Source organism: Apium graveolens, chromosome 8 (assembly GCF_009905375.1).
Source record: "Apium graveolens cultivar Ventura chromosome 8, ASM990537v1, whole genome shotgun sequence".
Taxonomy (NCBI): Eukaryota; Viridiplantae; Streptophyta; class Magnoliopsida; order Apiales; family Apiaceae; genus Apium; species Apium graveolens.
In genome coordinates this window covers 262,232,833-262,249,594 of record NC_133654.1, presented here as the reverse complement: position 1 = coordinate 262,249,594, position 16,762 = coordinate 262,232,833, and the positions used below count along the sequence as shown (strand labels likewise).

At 34.3% G+C, this 16,762-nt stretch overlaps 2 protein-coding genes and 1 pseudogene across 2 annotated transcripts; 1 reads left to right on the top strand and 2 right to left on the bottom strand.

Moving 5' to 3' along the window:
• The first annotated feature begins 3,751 nt into the window (after nt 1-3,751).
• LOC141680830 (heat shock 70 kDa protein 18-like) lies at nt 3,752-7,890 on the top strand (annotated as a pseudogene).
• A 6-nt stretch (nt 7,891-7,896) lies between these two features.
• On the bottom strand, nt 7,897-11,613 carry LOC141677874 (protein NSP-INTERACTING KINASE 2-like). Its single transcript, XM_074483984.1, has 11 exons — nt 11,150-11,613; nt 10,911-11,043; nt 10,736-10,807; nt 10,308-10,451; nt 10,150-10,221; nt 9,996-10,055; nt 9,802-9,896; nt 9,545-9,694; nt 9,120-9,461; nt 8,650-9,029; nt 7,897-8,546 (listed from the first exon to the last, which is right to left on the bottom strand). The coding sequence occupies exons 1-11, from the start codon at nt 11,250-11,252 to the stop codon at nt 8,226-8,228; spliced, it is 1,872 nt and encodes a 623-aa protein (XP_074340085.1). The 5' UTR covers nt 11,253-11,613; the 3' UTR covers nt 7,897-8,225.
• Nucleotides 11,614-15,028: 3,415 nt separating this feature from the next.
• On the bottom strand, nt 15,029-16,523 carry LOC141678565 (S-adenosylmethionine decarboxylase proenzyme). Its single transcript, XM_074484910.1, has one exon. The coding sequence runs from the start codon at nt 16,363-16,365 to the stop codon at nt 15,280-15,282; it is 1,086 nt and encodes a 361-aa protein (XP_074341011.1). The 5' UTR covers nt 16,366-16,523; the 3' UTR covers nt 15,029-15,279.
• Between the last annotated feature and the right edge of the window lie 239 nt (nt 16,524-16,762).

The window sequence follows — 16,762 nt, the reverse complement described above, 5'->3', positions numbered from 1 at the left end:
TGATTCTGATATTCCTGAGAAATCTTCTGGTGATCATGATGATTCTGATGACTCTGATGATGATAATCATGATGATGATGCTATGAAAGCTGGTATTGAAGTATCTAAATTATCTACTTTTGGTTCATCATCTGGTCATACTCCTATTCTTAATCCTCATAGGGCTAATGAACGGAATCATTCTTGGAGATTACCCAATGAGAAGATCTCTATGGAATCTGCTCAAACTTTAGCTGATCAAGTTGTTCAATTAGTTTCAAATTCTGATATGAAAGCATCTATTAAAGCCACTATAGTTTTAGTCAAAGGACTGCATTCTTCTGACTCTACCCTCAAGCAAGATAATGTTACTCTTAGAGAAGAGATTGCTGGTATTTTTGTGACTACTAAATGTACAAACAAATACAGTGGTTTGATAAAGAGAATGTTTAGCTTGGAAGAAAAACAAGATCACATGTTTGAGAAGCTAACAGCTTTGGAAGCTAGTCAAAATATTACAAATTCCAAGTTAGATACTATTTTCTCTCTTCAACAAAGTCTAGATGCCAAAAAGGGGGAGATAGTACCCACAAAAAAATATTAACCTGAATCAGTTTTGAGGAGAAATACCAATTCTGATGATGATGGTGATAAACAAGAGAAGGAGACCTTTGATATTGTGAAACTTCAAACTGGAACTGGAATTCAAAGTTAAAAGACACAGTCAACTCAAGTATCTAAGGATAGATCACATGGATCTAATATAGAAGCTTCTCCTAGTTCAATTCCTGGTAACAAATTAAGATTCAAAATCTGATTCTTTTCTTGACACTGAAATAGTGATAGTGATTCCTGATTCTGTGAAAACTGAAGAAGAAGAAATTCTATTTCGGATGGATTTACAGATTCTCTCTGCTTATGTTGAAGCTGTTAATGCTGAAAATTTCAAGGAAGAAGAAATGTTTTTTGACAGAGAAGAAAGGGCACAGGAAGGAAAAATCAGAATTGTTGTTGACAAAGCAGATCAAGTATACAAAAATATGCTTAAAATATCTGAGAGGAATAGATGGAGGAGTACATATTTGAAGATATTACATAAAAGAGCAGAAAGGAGAGCTCAAGTATTTCCAAAGATCAAGAACAAATACAAGTGGAGAAAAATTGCTGATCTCATTTGTAATGATAAATTGAGTTTTATTCCTGGAGGAACAAAGATGGATGATTTACTTAGTTCTAATACCATGGGAGATAAGAAGTCTTGGTTAGTACAAGCCAAGCATCTCAAGTTGATTGAACCATTCACAAGAGCCGGAATAGGAAATCATGAAGCTAAACTTGTCAACTTGAAGTTGTTGAACTTTAAACTTGTTGATAGTCCTGGTCAGGTAGTGACTCCTGATCATCTGGATAGACTTGAAGCTGTGAATATTATTCTTGACAAATATGATGGTTCTGAATCTAAACAGTAGACCTTACTCTTACTGCAAATATCAAATTCAAGTTCTTTCACTTGATGAACTGATGATCATGTGTAAAAAGGAATTGAAATGCATTCACTATTTACTAAGAGTTGAAGATGAAACTTCAAGGTTATGGTCAAACATAGTTCTTACCAATATCAGAAGAAGGATACTGGATGATGGTCAATATTATTTTGGATCATATGTTTCTGTATACATAAATTTCAAAGGGCAAGAAATCAACATGAAGAAAGGAGGAGCTGTCATTGAAAATGTTCTTACTCAGAGGCATATAACCATGAATCCTGATGGAAGAAAAACTTGTTATGTGTCACTGGAAGATATGATGACAAAAAGAGCTCAAATCAGAAATCTGAGAGCTTATATCTATCAATTATATGATAAAACAGAGTATGAGGAGAATTTGAAGATCAATTTAGAAGATATTCTGTTGAAAAAGATTGATGACAGAGTTAAAGCTTTTGTTCAAAGATATTGCAGAATTTATCAAGAAATATGAAGATCAAAGTCTGAAACAAAGTAAGCTTTACACTACTTATTTTGTCTATCTGGTTTTTGGCACTAGACAATTCTATTAGAATTTATTCTTATTCTGCAAAGCATAAATTGGGGGAGATTGTTGAGAATTGTCAAGTCAAGAATCAGGATTTGTCTAACAATCAGGATATAATCAATTGCTGTAATATGATTATCCGTTGGAAGCTTCATTATCATCCATTAACAATCTTTAGTCATCCATTGATATATACAAATGATTATCTGTTGAAACTACAGCATATATCTGTTGATCAGATTATCCATTGAGAATGACTTAGATGATAAGTCAGAACTGTGAGATAAATCAGAAGGTGCTGATTTATAGGATCGTAGTTGAATTACATATGTATAGAAAGTGTTAGAATTATACTGTAACATATCTTGTACTCCCTCAGTCCCTTCCAATTGTTTACATTTCTGAGAAAGTGTCTGACACGTATTTTAAGGTGCATAAAAAGTATAGTTATTTAACTTATTTTTATAATTTTCTTTTTCTGAATAAAAGTTGAATGTTTTAACTTTTATTCAGAAAAAAAAATTATAAAAAAAATTGCACAACTATACTTTATATGCACCTTAAAATGCGTGTCGGACACTCTCTAAAAAATATAAACAATTGAAAGGGATGGAGGGAGTAATTGATAGAGGATTGATTGTAGTTGTGTAGTATATAAACACAAAATAGATTATTACTTTGTAAGAGCTGAACTCGAGTATTCGCATAACCTAGAAACTCTTACGAATATTGTTCTTGAGAGAGTTTTGTAACAGTTTATTAAAGATCAATATAAACTGTTATTTGATTCATTTGTTCTTACTTTACTTTCATAATACATCGATTTGTTTAGTAATTGTATCAAACCCCCCTTAAATAATTATTTTACTGGGCAACAGGAAATGGGGTATTATGCCTTACATTGTTTCCCGGAGCGGCGTCAGGGTAGCGCGGGGTGATCCACCGCACAAGGCCTCCGAAATTATAAGGCCCCGAATTTTCATTTTAAAAATTAATTAAAAATAAAATTTTTTAGTTCTTAACAAAAAAAATTGGTCAAATTTTTCTTAAAAAATATAAGAAATTTCGATGTAATAGGAGAATTGGATTCATTAAAATTCTTCAAAAAATTTCGTGCTTTCATAATGTAAAAATTATATATATAATTTTAATAATTATTTCTGATACCATTGCACTTAGAGAAAAGAGTTTTTTCAAACTCAAGTTGGAGAAATTTTATTTACGAACAACTATGTCGTGAGAAAGGCTAAATGTTGATGATTTTCGTTACAAAATTATCTCTTTAGGTGAATATATCGAAATGTATTTGTCGTTTATAATCTATTTTTAATAGTTAATTTTGTTTAGACACCGTTACTTGAATTTTTATTAAAGATTAAAGGCCCAATTTTAAAATTCGTACAGTGCCCTCAATTTTTTTGCCCCGACCCTGATTGTTTCAATTAATATTATCTTTTTGGCGCTCTCTGCTGATCTTGGAATTGTGTATGTGTGTAATAATTAGGAAAGAATTACGAATTGTGAATTTCGTTATTTAGTGAATTCTTTTATCGGTGCCATGAGTGGTTTGGGGGGCGTTTTTTGTGTTGAGAAAATTTGAATGTTTTTTGTAAAAAAGGAAAAGAAAGTAAGGTATTCACCCTCTGATTTTGAAACTGCATCCGCGGAATGGCGAAGATCATTTTGTATTTCCGAAGAAGCTAGGAAAAGGTAGTTGTCGGATGAGAGGATTAGAAACATGTTGAAAGAATTTGATGAGGGGACACAGAAGTATCTTAAGAAAACAGAGAAATCACCCAAGTTAGTAAAGGAGAGTAAAAAAACCTGAGCTGTTTTCCGACTTCTATTCCAAATTATGTTGCGCGGAATCTTTTAGCCGAAGATGTTAGAGTCTTAAACAAATGGATAGCAATTTACGGTTCCGCATTTAATGAATATGGAATGAAGGATATTCTGAATAGAAACTTTGAGAGCGATGGTAGGAAGGATGTGGACAGCCCTCTATCGATAAATTCTGATGAAGATAGTGATAAGGAGTATCATTTTTTAGAAGACGAAGGTGATGTATTGGACGATACTGATAGGGATTCTACTTACCGTACATGCAAAGTTGTGTTGGAATTATAATAGTTTGTTTTGTATTGTTGCTTCGGATATTCCCCGGTTTTGGGCGGTTGGTGTTAACCCTATTAGCGGTTGTAATTGTTGCTGGTTATGGCACGGAAACACAAACAACACCAACTGTTTCTCCGGTTGTAGCTGTTGTTCCATGTGAATGAGTGAAAAGTGAAGTGTGGTTGTTGTTCCGGGTGCTCCCATTTCTACTTGTGGACCGTATACTCAGATGTTGAAACTGTGACCAGTGTAGAGATTGATACTCCTCATCAAAACTGATACTCCCCATCACATTTGTCTCAGACAGTCACACGACAGACTGATCGGTGTACTCAGATGGTGTTAACTCAGTATGATAATTCAGTATGTATGATTGTAGTATATACTGGATAAACTCCTCGTCAGACAAACTGTCTCATACTGGAGAAACTACGATCAGTGTACTCAGATGGTGTTAACTCCTCGTCCAATACATCACCTTCGTCTTCCAAAGGCTGACACTCCTCATCACGACTGTCTGTACACTGATCACAGTTTCAACATCTGAGTACACGGTCCACAAGCAGAAACTGGAGCACCTGGAACAACAACCACACCTTTACTTTTCACACCTTCACCTGGAACAACAACTACAACCGGAGAAAATGCTGGTGTTATTCGTGCTTCCGTGCCACAACCAACAACTGTTGGTTACTTAATGGAGTCTAGTCCCTGGAAAACTTTAGCTCCCGTGATAACAAACCTTCAACAATGTAACAATTTAATTTTACAAAACCAAAGAACAACATATACAATCATTAAATAAAGAGATGTTACATTGCTCACTAGGCTTCTTAATACAGTTCCTGTGAGCTTTGGGTGACTGATGTTCAGAACTGAATAGTTGTGCGATACCGAGATTACTCGTTGGCTGAACTCACTGAATTGCATTCATTATTTTTGCAACTATGTAAATAATTTGATTGATGTAGTTTTACACTACTCTGGGAAGATGATAAATGTAACACCCTTAGTTACATTTCATACTGTACAATAACATAATAAGACATTTCAGATATATATTTTGTTATGTACCCCATGCATATAGAGACAAGCCCTCTTAAGCACAATATATTTATATTGCTGCTAATTTTCTTGTATAGTTAGTAATTATATGATCACCTTGGTCCTGAGAGCTCAATTTCTTGAACAAGCAATACATAATTATTGTTAAGATTCGAGAATTGTTGCGACGAAGAATGGTCATTGGCTCTGCACATGATCTCCTCAGCCCTCTAAGTAGCTTCCCATTTCTCTGCTAGTCCATCTCCTTCTAGCATGCGGACCACTTCAGACATCTTTGGTCGATGACTTGGTAGATTTTGTGTACATAATAATGCTACCTTTACTATTTCCTCTAGCTCTATTCTGTCATAATTGTTTTTCAAGTCCTTGTCTACTAGCATATCAAACTTCTTTTCATGATGAATCTTCTTAACCTGCAATGCAACAATCATAGAAGTCAGAAATAGAATTACGTGGTTGAAGAAATGAAGCGTAACAATCTAACAAATTGAGAAATTTCCATTTTGTTTGTCTTACCCAATCAAGCATGGCTCCTTTCTGGCTTGCTGTTTTTCCAAATTCAAGAGCCCTCTAGCACAAAATATTCTTGCGTTGGAGTTTGGCAACACGATCGAGTGGAAATCATTGCAAATGATCAGGGTAACAGAACTACGCCATCATGTGTTGCTTTTACGGATACGGAGCGTTTCATTGGTGATGCTGCTAATAATCAGGCTTGTCTCAATCCTGTCAACACTATTTTCGGTACAAATTACTCCCTCCGTCTCTAATTACTTGTCCACTTTTGACTCTTTTGTAGTATTGTATAAAAATTGTACTTAAATGTAAATGGTAATGGTAGTTAAGCAAATTTGAATGGCTTTGTTCTATGTGTGTGCACAGGTGCTAAAAGGTTGATTGGAAGGAGATTTTCGGATTCAACTGTGCAAAGCGACGTAAAGCTCTGGCCATTCGAGGTAATTGCTGGTTCAGGTGACAAACCAAAGATCGTTGTGAAACACAAAGGTGTGAACAAACTGTTCTCACCGGAGGAGTTGTCATCCATGGTTCTAATTAAGATGAAGGAAATTGCTGAAGAGTACCTAGGAAAGGTAATAAAGAATGCGGTCATTACAGTCCCCGCGCACTTCATTGACTCACAGCGCCAGGCTACAAAAGATGCAGCAAAAATAGCTGGACTTGATGTATTGCGCATTCTTGTTGAGCCGACAGCTGCTGCAATCGCTTATGGTCTTGACCAAACGCTTTCAAGCAATTCCACAGTACAGAAAATTGTTCTTATTTTTGATTTAGGTGGCGGTACTTTTGATGTTTCTATCCTTAGAATTAGAAAGGATAATATTGAAGTACTGGCTACTGCTGGAAATACTCACCTTGGAGGTGAGGACTTTGACAATCGTTTGCTAACTCATTTTGTTAAAGAGTTCAAGAGGAAGCATAAGAAGGACATATGTGATAATGCTAAATCTCTACGAAGGTTGAAAAATGCTTGTGAAAAGGCAAAGAGGGTTCTTTCTTATAACAATAAGGCATCTATTGATGTAGAGCCTTGTATGAGGGAATGGATTTCTCTGCAAAAATTACTCGTGCCAGATTCGAGGATATTAACATGGATTTGTTTAGAAGTTGTGTGGAGTCTGTTAAGAAATGCATGGAAGATGCAGATATGGATAAGAATAGGGTCCATGATGTTGTTCTTGTGGGCGGGTCTACTAGAATCCCTAAAGTGCAGCAGCTATTGCAAGAGTTTTTTGATGGGAAGCAACTTTGTAAGAACATAAATCCTGATGAAGCAGTTGCTTATGGTGCAGCTGTTCAAGCTGCAATATTGAGTGGGGAGGATAATCAAATGATCAAGAACTTGATGCTGCTTGATGTTACTCCTTTATCTCTTGGAATAGAAGATGAAGGGGGTGCTATGACTGTAATTATTCCGAAGAACACAACTATTCCCAACTCAAAGCAAATCCAGTGTAGTACTGCTAGGGATAATCAAACATATGTTGTGATCAGCGTTTTTGAAGGTGAGAGAACAAGAGCAGAAGACAACAATTTACTTGGAGAGTTTGTATTATCTGGCCTACCCCCCTGCTCCGAGAGGCAAAGCTGAAATTTGTGTAATGTTCACAATTGACACCAATGGGGTATTAAGTGTTTCTGCTGAAAATAAGGTTACTGGAGTGCAGAATAGCATTAAAATCATTAGAAGAGGAACACTTACGGAGAAGGAGGTTGAAAGAATGGTAACGGATGCTGAAAAGTTCAAAGCTGAGGATGAGGAGTTCAAGAGAAAGAACAACGCAATGCTTGCATTTAAGGATTATGTGTATATCATCCGTGACATCACTGAAAATAATTACACTCTCGAAACTTCTGTTAAGAAGATAATAGACTATTCTTTTAAGGAGGCTATCGAATGGCTAGATGCAAACATGGATGCTGAAACTTACGAGTACGAATACAAGAAGCAGCAATTTGAAGCTCTCTGCAACCGATTACTTCCTGGCATTGAAGATATCGGGATTTAGGAAGTTCCACAATCTCCATTTTCAGTTGCAAGATATCAAGATTTAATGTATAACTGCATTTTTTTAATTAGTTGTTCAATAACTCCATGACAGCCCGGAAAATTGCATGAAAGGAAATAGTGAGCAGAGTTCTCAGGTCTCTATCAAGTACCCAAGCTAAGTTGCACTCAAACCATATAATGATTATTATTATTATTATTGCATAATGATTTGATTACAATTTCTCTTGATGTAAGACTCTGCTTTTGCAATTTCATTATGACTTCATCATAAATATCTAAAACTATGTAAATAATTTGATTGGTGTAGTTTAAGTTTAACACTACTCTGGGAAGATGATGAATGCCACACCCTTAGTTACATTTCATACTTTACAATAACATACTAAGAACAATTCAGATATACAAATTCAAGCTATGTACCCCATGCATATATAGACAAGCCCTCTTAAGCACAGTATATACTTTGCTGCTAATTTTTTTTGTATAGTTAGTAATTATATGATCACCTTGGTCCTGAGAGCTCCATTTCTTGAACAAGCAATACAGAATTATTGTTAAGATTCGAGAATTGCTGCGATGAAGAAAAATCATTGGCTCTAAACCTGATTTCTTCAGCTCTCTGAGTAGCTTCCCATTTCTCTGCTAGTCCATCTCCTTCTAGCATGCGGACCACTTCAGACATCTTTGGTCGATGACTTGGTAGATTTTGTGTACATAATAATGCTACCTTTACTATTTCCTCTAGCTCTATTCTGTCATAATTGTTTTTCAAGTCCTTGTCTACTAGCATATCAAACTTCTTTTCATGATGAATCTTCTTAACCTGCAATGCAACAATCATAGAAGTCAGAAATAGAATTACGTGGTTGAAGAAATGAAGCGTAACAATCTAACAAATTGAGAAATTTCCATTTTGTTTGTCTTACCCAATCAAGCATGGCTCCTTTCTGGCTTGCTGTTTTTCCAAATTCAAGAGCCCTCTGGCCTGTGATTAATTCTAGGAGAAGAATTCCAAACCCGAAAACATCTGTTTTCTCTGAAGACTGTCCGGTTGAAAGATACTCAGGAGCTATATGCCCTACTGTACCCCGGACTGCAGTTGTAACATGTGAATCAGTGTGATCTAAGAGCTTTGCTAATCCAAAATCTCCTACCACAGCTTCGCAATAATCATCGAGCAATATATTTGCTGCCTTGACATCCCTGTGAATAATTTTTGGATCACATTGTTCATGGAGGTACAGTAGACCCCTTGCAGCTCCCATTGCTATTTGTTTCCTTGTTCCCCAGGTCAGAGCAGGTTTTGCTGCAAGAAGTGACAACATTGAAGAATAATTTCAACTATTACAATCTAGCTAATGTTCTATAAAAAGACTGATGTATGATGTGCTTTTACCTCTGAGACGAAATGCAACACTTCCATTGGACATGTAAGGGTACACTAAAAGCCTTTCTGTTGCAGTCATACAGAAACCTTGAAGCCTTAGGAGATTCCGATGAACAGCCAAGCTGATCATCTCAACTTCTGTTTGAAATTGAGTCTCACCTCCAACTGCATTTCCGTCTTTTAACCTTTTTACAGCTACAATTGTGCCATCCTGTAGATGTCCTTTGTAGACTATTCCGAAACCACCTTTACCAATAATGTTCTTGCTGCTAAAGTTATGGGTGGCAACCTGAAGTTCTCTAAACTGGAACCGTCTCAAGTTTCCAAGCGATACTTCTTGGCGACATTGTTCTGAAAGTTTATAAAGACAACAGTTCTATAAATTTATCACACTTCAAAATTATAAGTTTTGAGCTTTTTTTGTCAGTACCAACCATTGATTTCATAGAAAATTTGTTTATTATGCCTCTGCATCCTCCAAAGAAGAAAACCAAATATGACAGTAAGTAGGCAGATGCATCCAAGGCTTGACCCTATTGCTAATGCAATCTTCTGAACTTTAGATCTTCCAGAAGTTTCAGAACCTAAGGAAACATACAAGGTTCAGATCACAATACATGTCATGAGTAAACATAACTGTAAACAAATGACTGAAACAAGTCGATGAATTACAATTAGTTCAAAAAATTACTTTGCTGATTATTTGAGTAGACGGTCGACATTGGTTTTTTCTCATTGCAGCCCTTCTCTTTCCCTGAGGCACAAATCATGGGGTTTCCCATAATGCTGTTTGAAAGATTAACATGAATATAGAAAGATTGATTAATTTTCATCCGTTTTGTTCATGAAAAAAGCACTGAACTAAGTTTTTCTAAAGCATCTTACTTGACAGTTTTAGCATGAAACTTTGGCACAGGATCACTCAGGTTATTGTATGACAAATCTCTGTCACACAAAACACAAACATGCAGTCTATCATCATATCATAAGTACAAACTACAGTAACTTAAACTAAGTTTCTCTGAAGTAGAAGACTTACAAAAATGTAAGGGTGGTCATGTTTGCCATAGACAAAGGAATTGTACCAGAGAGACTGTTATTATTAAGCCGCCTGTTACAAGTCACAACTCAGAAACTTCATTTCAAACTTGCAATTAAAAAATCTCAACATGTTTTCAGATTTTTGCTATAGCTTACAGATACTGAAGGCTTCCAAGGTTTGTTATAGAAGCGGGAATTCCGCCTGTAAATAGATTGCGAGAAAGATCAAGTGTTTGAAGTTTAGTCAGCTCTCCAAGTTCCGATGGAAGTTTCCCTGATATTTTGTTATTTTGTAATAGCCTGATGAAAAAATATTAAGTTCATAAGTTCACCATCATAATTTTCATATATGTCGCAAGAAGGGGCGGATCTAGGAATTTTCGTTTAATGGGACACTGAACAAATTTTGAGAAAATACATTTATATCTTTGAATTTCCAGGGGGCATTTTCTTATATTTTAAAAAAATTGAATGGTGAAAAAACGTAAAATTTGATTTAAGTGGGGACACGTGTCCCCCGGTGCCCCTTACTATATCCTCCCATGGCCGCAAGCACGAACATACGCAGAGTATGAAACACTCACAGTGTCTGAAGATTTGTCAAGTTGGCAATGCTTGGTGAAAGAGGACCAGATAAACCTTGGCTTAAGGCTACTCTGCAATTTGAACAAAGATGATAACTCTACATTTCTACCTGTTCATAAGCTAATCATTTGTAATATCACTAAACTTGATGAAGATTAAGGAAAAAAAACATACAGGCCAATGACTAGACCATCAGGTGAACAAGTAACAAATGTCCAGGTACATGGATCTGCAAAAGTTGCATCCCATTTTCCTAAAACATCATGAGGATCCTTCAATTTCTCTTTGATATCCACTAGAGCTTGTACTGCAAAATCATAGTAACTTCAAATCATTATACTAAGAAAGTAACAATCTTTATCATTTCTGCATGCAACAAAACTACACAAAAAAATTAAAAAATTAAAAAATACCTTCAGGATTAACATTCCTAGAAGCTGGAAAAGAACTAGTAAAATTCCACAGGCTGAGAAAAACTACACACAACAAAGCAACTTTCTCTCTTTTTGTTCCCATAGCTGTAAACAAAGCTATGAAGTATGAAGCTAATGAGTACCTAAACTTATTCAATAAATATAAAATCTTGAACTGCAATTATAACTTTTTATCTGAGTACTGTTATTTCAATTTAAATTCACATATTCTCTGGTGAAAAGGAAGTGTTTTCTGCAATGAAGGGGGTCACATAAGATGTAAAAGACAAAGAGAATTGGTAGTAAAGTTGAGAGCAAACACTAACATACTCTGCCACATTGTTCAGTAAAGTGGGAAGGGGAGAGACAAGAATGATTATAAATATGAAAAAAGCATATTAATTCAAAAGCAAATTCTTTCAATCATGCATTTGCTTGGAGAATCGTGTCTCCAGAAATTTGTGTTTGTAGAATTCATTATGGTTGTATTATATTTTGCCAACTTTTTTTTAAAGATGCATGCAATATTGCAACGTATATGTTATAGTAACTAGCAATAATGCCAAGATATTTTCTCCTTTTACAAAAACAATATGGTTCGGTCATTTTGAGGTGAGAATTTGTTCTAATCCGGACTGTATCACTCGAAAGCCTACTTATGGTTCTAAGAATGAATCATGATCGCCCATCTTGGAGCAAATTAATTGTAAGGTCCAACGTGAGTAATCTGTCTCCGTCTGAACTCTAATACTCTGTTAAGGAACCGGTTATTATAAAGAAGTTCATCAAATTTAAGTTACTAGATTAAGTTGTCCAGGAATCTGAATCCTAAATCTAAAAATCAGTCTCTGGAAGCTAGTAAACGGCTAAATGATGGTTAGAAACACACTCAAGAATCAACTAACACTCTGATCATCTCCTCACATATACAGTCAAAGATTGAGGTAGAGTCCATTACAATATCAAAAGAACCGAAAGCTGCCCATGCAATGATGCAATATACACGCACACGCACGCTACGTACTGGTATGAAAACACTATATATTGGTTCATAAGTTCATAAATAAAATATGGTTTAAATCATCACACATATATATGGTAGATTGGTAGTGCAGATGTTTAATTCTGAGTTTATCTATATTCAAATATTGGTCTCAACCATTTTCAAAAATAAGAAATTTAAAACTTATAAATTTAAGTGTTTATTATATGTATTTGGACACATGATAAAAAATAATTCAAAACTTAGTATCATTTAAAAATATATTTAATTTTCTTCAAAATATATTTTTCAATATATTAATATAAGATATAAATTTATTTTACTAATATAGCGGTTTCTTAACTCGTTTTTTTACGAGATTGTTTGAATTTTGTCGAAAACATGCGTGTAAATGACCCAATAATCTCTTCGCAATGACAGAAATTTGTACTGAAACTAACAGTAATCAATCAAGAAAGCTGTCAAAACAAATTGAATTTACAAGCTTGAGTAAATGCCCAGTTGAGTGTTGCATACGTTTGGTGCGTACATTTCATGTAATATAAAATAATAATCAGAATAAAATATAATTTGGTTTAATGATTATTTTCTAATTTTAGATAGTATTAAAAAAAATAGTGTAATATATTCGCTAAACTACTAAATTATTATAGTCTACTTATCCTACTAAATTATAACCACAGTTTATCCTATAATTAAAAAAAATAAAAATAAAAATATCCTATAATTAAAAAAAATAAGAAAAAATAGTGTTATATATTTGTTAAACTGCTAAATTGTTAAATTACTAGATATAGTATATTTATCCAAGTAAACTACTATCACAAGTTATTATACTTTTTTATATAAATTTATAATTATTATATATTTATATAAATAATTTTAAAATTATAATATGACAGAATAAATAAAAAATTTAAATATTAACACAGAATTGCACAGGATTTAAGTTAGCCAATTGAGATTTCAAAATTCCCAGACGAATCTATTCGCCAAGTGGATGGTAAAATAAGTTGGGAAATTATTCTATTTTTAACAGTCAACACCACTTAGATTGCCGGATACGTGTACTCAAAATTAACATTGTATAAATGAAAACTGGCCGTTAATATGATTGATTTTATTTGGCAAAAAAGGAGAATATATGCTAAATGTGACAAATACATTATTTAAAGCTTGAAATGCCTCACCTTCTTATCATCAAGATATAGCATAAAGTCCATTTTGAAAATTCAGCAAGTTCATGGGAGCACAACATTCGGTGCACCACCCACTTATTCCCCTAATAAAAAAAAATAATTCATAAAAAAAATACAACTCATGTCCAAATGTTTGGTTGGAAGTTTGGAACGGGCTTATAATTTACTTACAAATCAGAAATACGGGTATCTATTAACTTGTATGTTAATTATAAGATATATGAAATGAGAACGTTCATCGTTCAATTTATTAGTAATCGCTTATATAATGTATTCGTTTCAAAAATATTTCTCAAATTATACAACTTTAATTTACTACTTAGTTGTATCATATGATGCGTGTTATAAAATCTGTAATCGGACTTAATCGATTTTGGATTATTTGAAAATCGTGGATTAATCGAAAAAATTAATCAGAGTAAAAATTAGGTATATTTTAATAATAAAATATTATTTAATATATTGAAAATTGTAATGTTTATTAGTTATTTATTAATAAATATATATTTATTATTTCATAAATTTCTAAAATTATTCATAAGTAAATGTACGCTGTACTTAAATTTTAACAAATTATTATACATACCCGGTAAAGAAAAACTTATAAGAATTTATCAAATTATAAAATTCAAATAGGCTGATAAATTTGTAAAACATTAATAGGGTATTAATTAAAAAAATTATAACAAAGTGCATACAATAGCGATAGTATAAATAGGGATTTTTGGCCCCTTAAAAGAATAATAGTAACGGGATCTAAAAGGTATATTATTAGCACATTAGGTTGAATATTGTCTGATAAATAAATATTTAATAAATGAATAATCTCGTCAAATGAATAATTCTTCCCGTCAAAGACAAAGTACTTTTAAGCTAGATAAATGATTAAAAATTTCAGGTTTCGAGCATAATTTATCAAGGTTTAACCAACTGTATATGGTGGAGTGGTCAACTCAGTCAACTCATTCGCAATCAGAAAAATCAACACACAATCCTGCAATTTCAGCTCGACACATTTCTTAGTCCTGGAAAGAATTCTACATACATCGCATTTTGAATAAATTTATCTGGGTTGGTGGTACCTAAATTCTGGTCCACTCTCATGTTTGGTCAAGTTCATGTTTTGTTTGAACAATTCTTCTGTTTCCAGGTTTTTTCCTAAATTAATATCACAAGTAGCCATCAACAAGAACAGCAGAGGACAATGCCAAATTGATTTTTCTCTTGCAACTTGATTTTGAGGTACTACTTGGACTCCGTTTCATAATGTTGTTGAAAACTGTTGCGCTGTGAGAAAAAATGCCGGTAGAAAAAATATTGTCAGGAAAATTAGATTACTATTTGATAATTTTTTTTAATTTATACATATTTTGAGATATAATATATAAAAATAATTTTTGTTTGGTAATTTTTTTTATTTATACAATATATAAAAATAATATTTTTAAAAAAGTTTGACATGAAACTGATAGCTACTTCAAAAACTGAAAACAGTTTTTTCCAAAAACATGGAGACATGTTTTTGCTAATAACATTTTTAGATAAAAAAACGCTTCTCGAGACAGTAGCTTTTAAAATTTATACCAAATACTTTTCTAAGCAAAAAACTGTTACGGACTATCTGCAACAGCAAATACCAAAGGGGCCTTAATCAGTTATTCCACAAACTCAAACCAATGCAAAAACACTTATGAAATTAAACCAATACCGCAAAATTTAATCCAATGATAATAACTTAGCCATAATGGTGCAGAACAGCATCCATGGTACAATAAAATGTCAAAACAGACCAATAAATAGTAACAAGCTCAACAAGAACATAAACTGTAAACAACCAAGAGTATGGCAATCTGCCACCTACCATATTATGGCCTTCACTTATTTAACGAGAAAGCGACGACGATGAACATATAAAAATAACCCATAATTTATTGATACTCCTTTTCTTCTTTATCTTCCTCCTTCCAGCAGCATTTCAGGACAGATCGAGGAGATTCACATCTTTCGGATGTCTTCACAAACTTCTGGTAAACAATGGAGCCGTCCATTCCTAGTTCTTCGCAAGTTTTTTCTTCCATACGATAGCCCTTGACATGTACAGAGCTGGTCTTTTCAAGTAGTTCAGATGCTACATCAGCTTGGAGAGCTATAGAGAACTCCCCTGGTTGGAAACAGTTTAGAACCCTGGCAACAAGATGATCGAGACTTGTAGAATTTGGATCATATCCAACAGCTTCAAAACTTGCATAACTGAAACCATCTTCAGGTGTAATGTGGATAGTAGAGACAGCAGGGCCCTCAACAGCGTTCATGGAATAACCACAGGGGTCAAATTCAAAATCACATATCTTGGAATTTGGAAGAATGTTTCGTATACCAGAGTTATCAGTCATCAGATTGGCTGAGCTTGAATTGGTTTTATAGAAAACAGATGCCTTGTCCCTGTCCAGAGAAGTCATGCACATTTCCATTGTATACACAGGGTCAAGAGTGCGCGCCGATGCAGCACAAGCAGAGTAAACATGCCATTTCTGTTGTTTGTTGGAACCGCCCATAATGTAAGCCTTGCTGCCTGAGCCAAGCTTTCCGAAATAGCTATCAAGGACAGAAACTTCCTCTGAGAAACTACGATGAGGGTAGGACTGAGCACCAGGGAAAATGAAGCACCCACGAGTATACCTCACAGATCGGACTGTGAGGGAAAGAGAATCAGCTAACTTTAAGATTGGTGGGATGGACTTCAGCAATTTTGTTGTCCCACAAGTTTTGATGATTATTTTGTAAGCATAAACAAATAGGCTCGACTCGGAGAGGACGTAAGAGTCAACATGCTCATTTGACAGAGAAGAAACAATGGTGCATTCAGCAGGTCCTAAGAACTCATCGAGTTGAATTTTGGAAAGGGCACGCAAACCCTTTCCTTCAGGGTCAGCAAAGAAACTTGGCTCGAAAAATGAGATTTCCAGCCTCTTTTCAAAACCTTCGAAACCAATTGCAGAAACTTCGGAAGACATGTTTGTAGAAAAAAGTTAACAGCCACAAAGAGGGCAAACAAGAGATTGGTTGATACTAGAAGAAAAGGAGAGAAGGGGATCAAAAACGGAATTGTAAATCTAAAACCTAACTAATCACGTCAACAGACGTGATAAATAAACTTAATTAAGGAATATCAGGATGGTTTGCGAGCGCACTGCACAAAGAAATTAGAAAACAATGTCAGTACATGTAGTAACTGGAAATTTGACAAGACTTGCATAACTAAGAAAGATGCATTCCAACTTCGATAACCCAAAACTTACGTTGGAGTATGCAGCAGATCTGAATTTCTTGATTCCACCGTTTGGCCTGACGTCTTCAATGCTGTATCCGAGGGGAGCTTCGTAGAATAAGGATTTACTACTACTACTACTA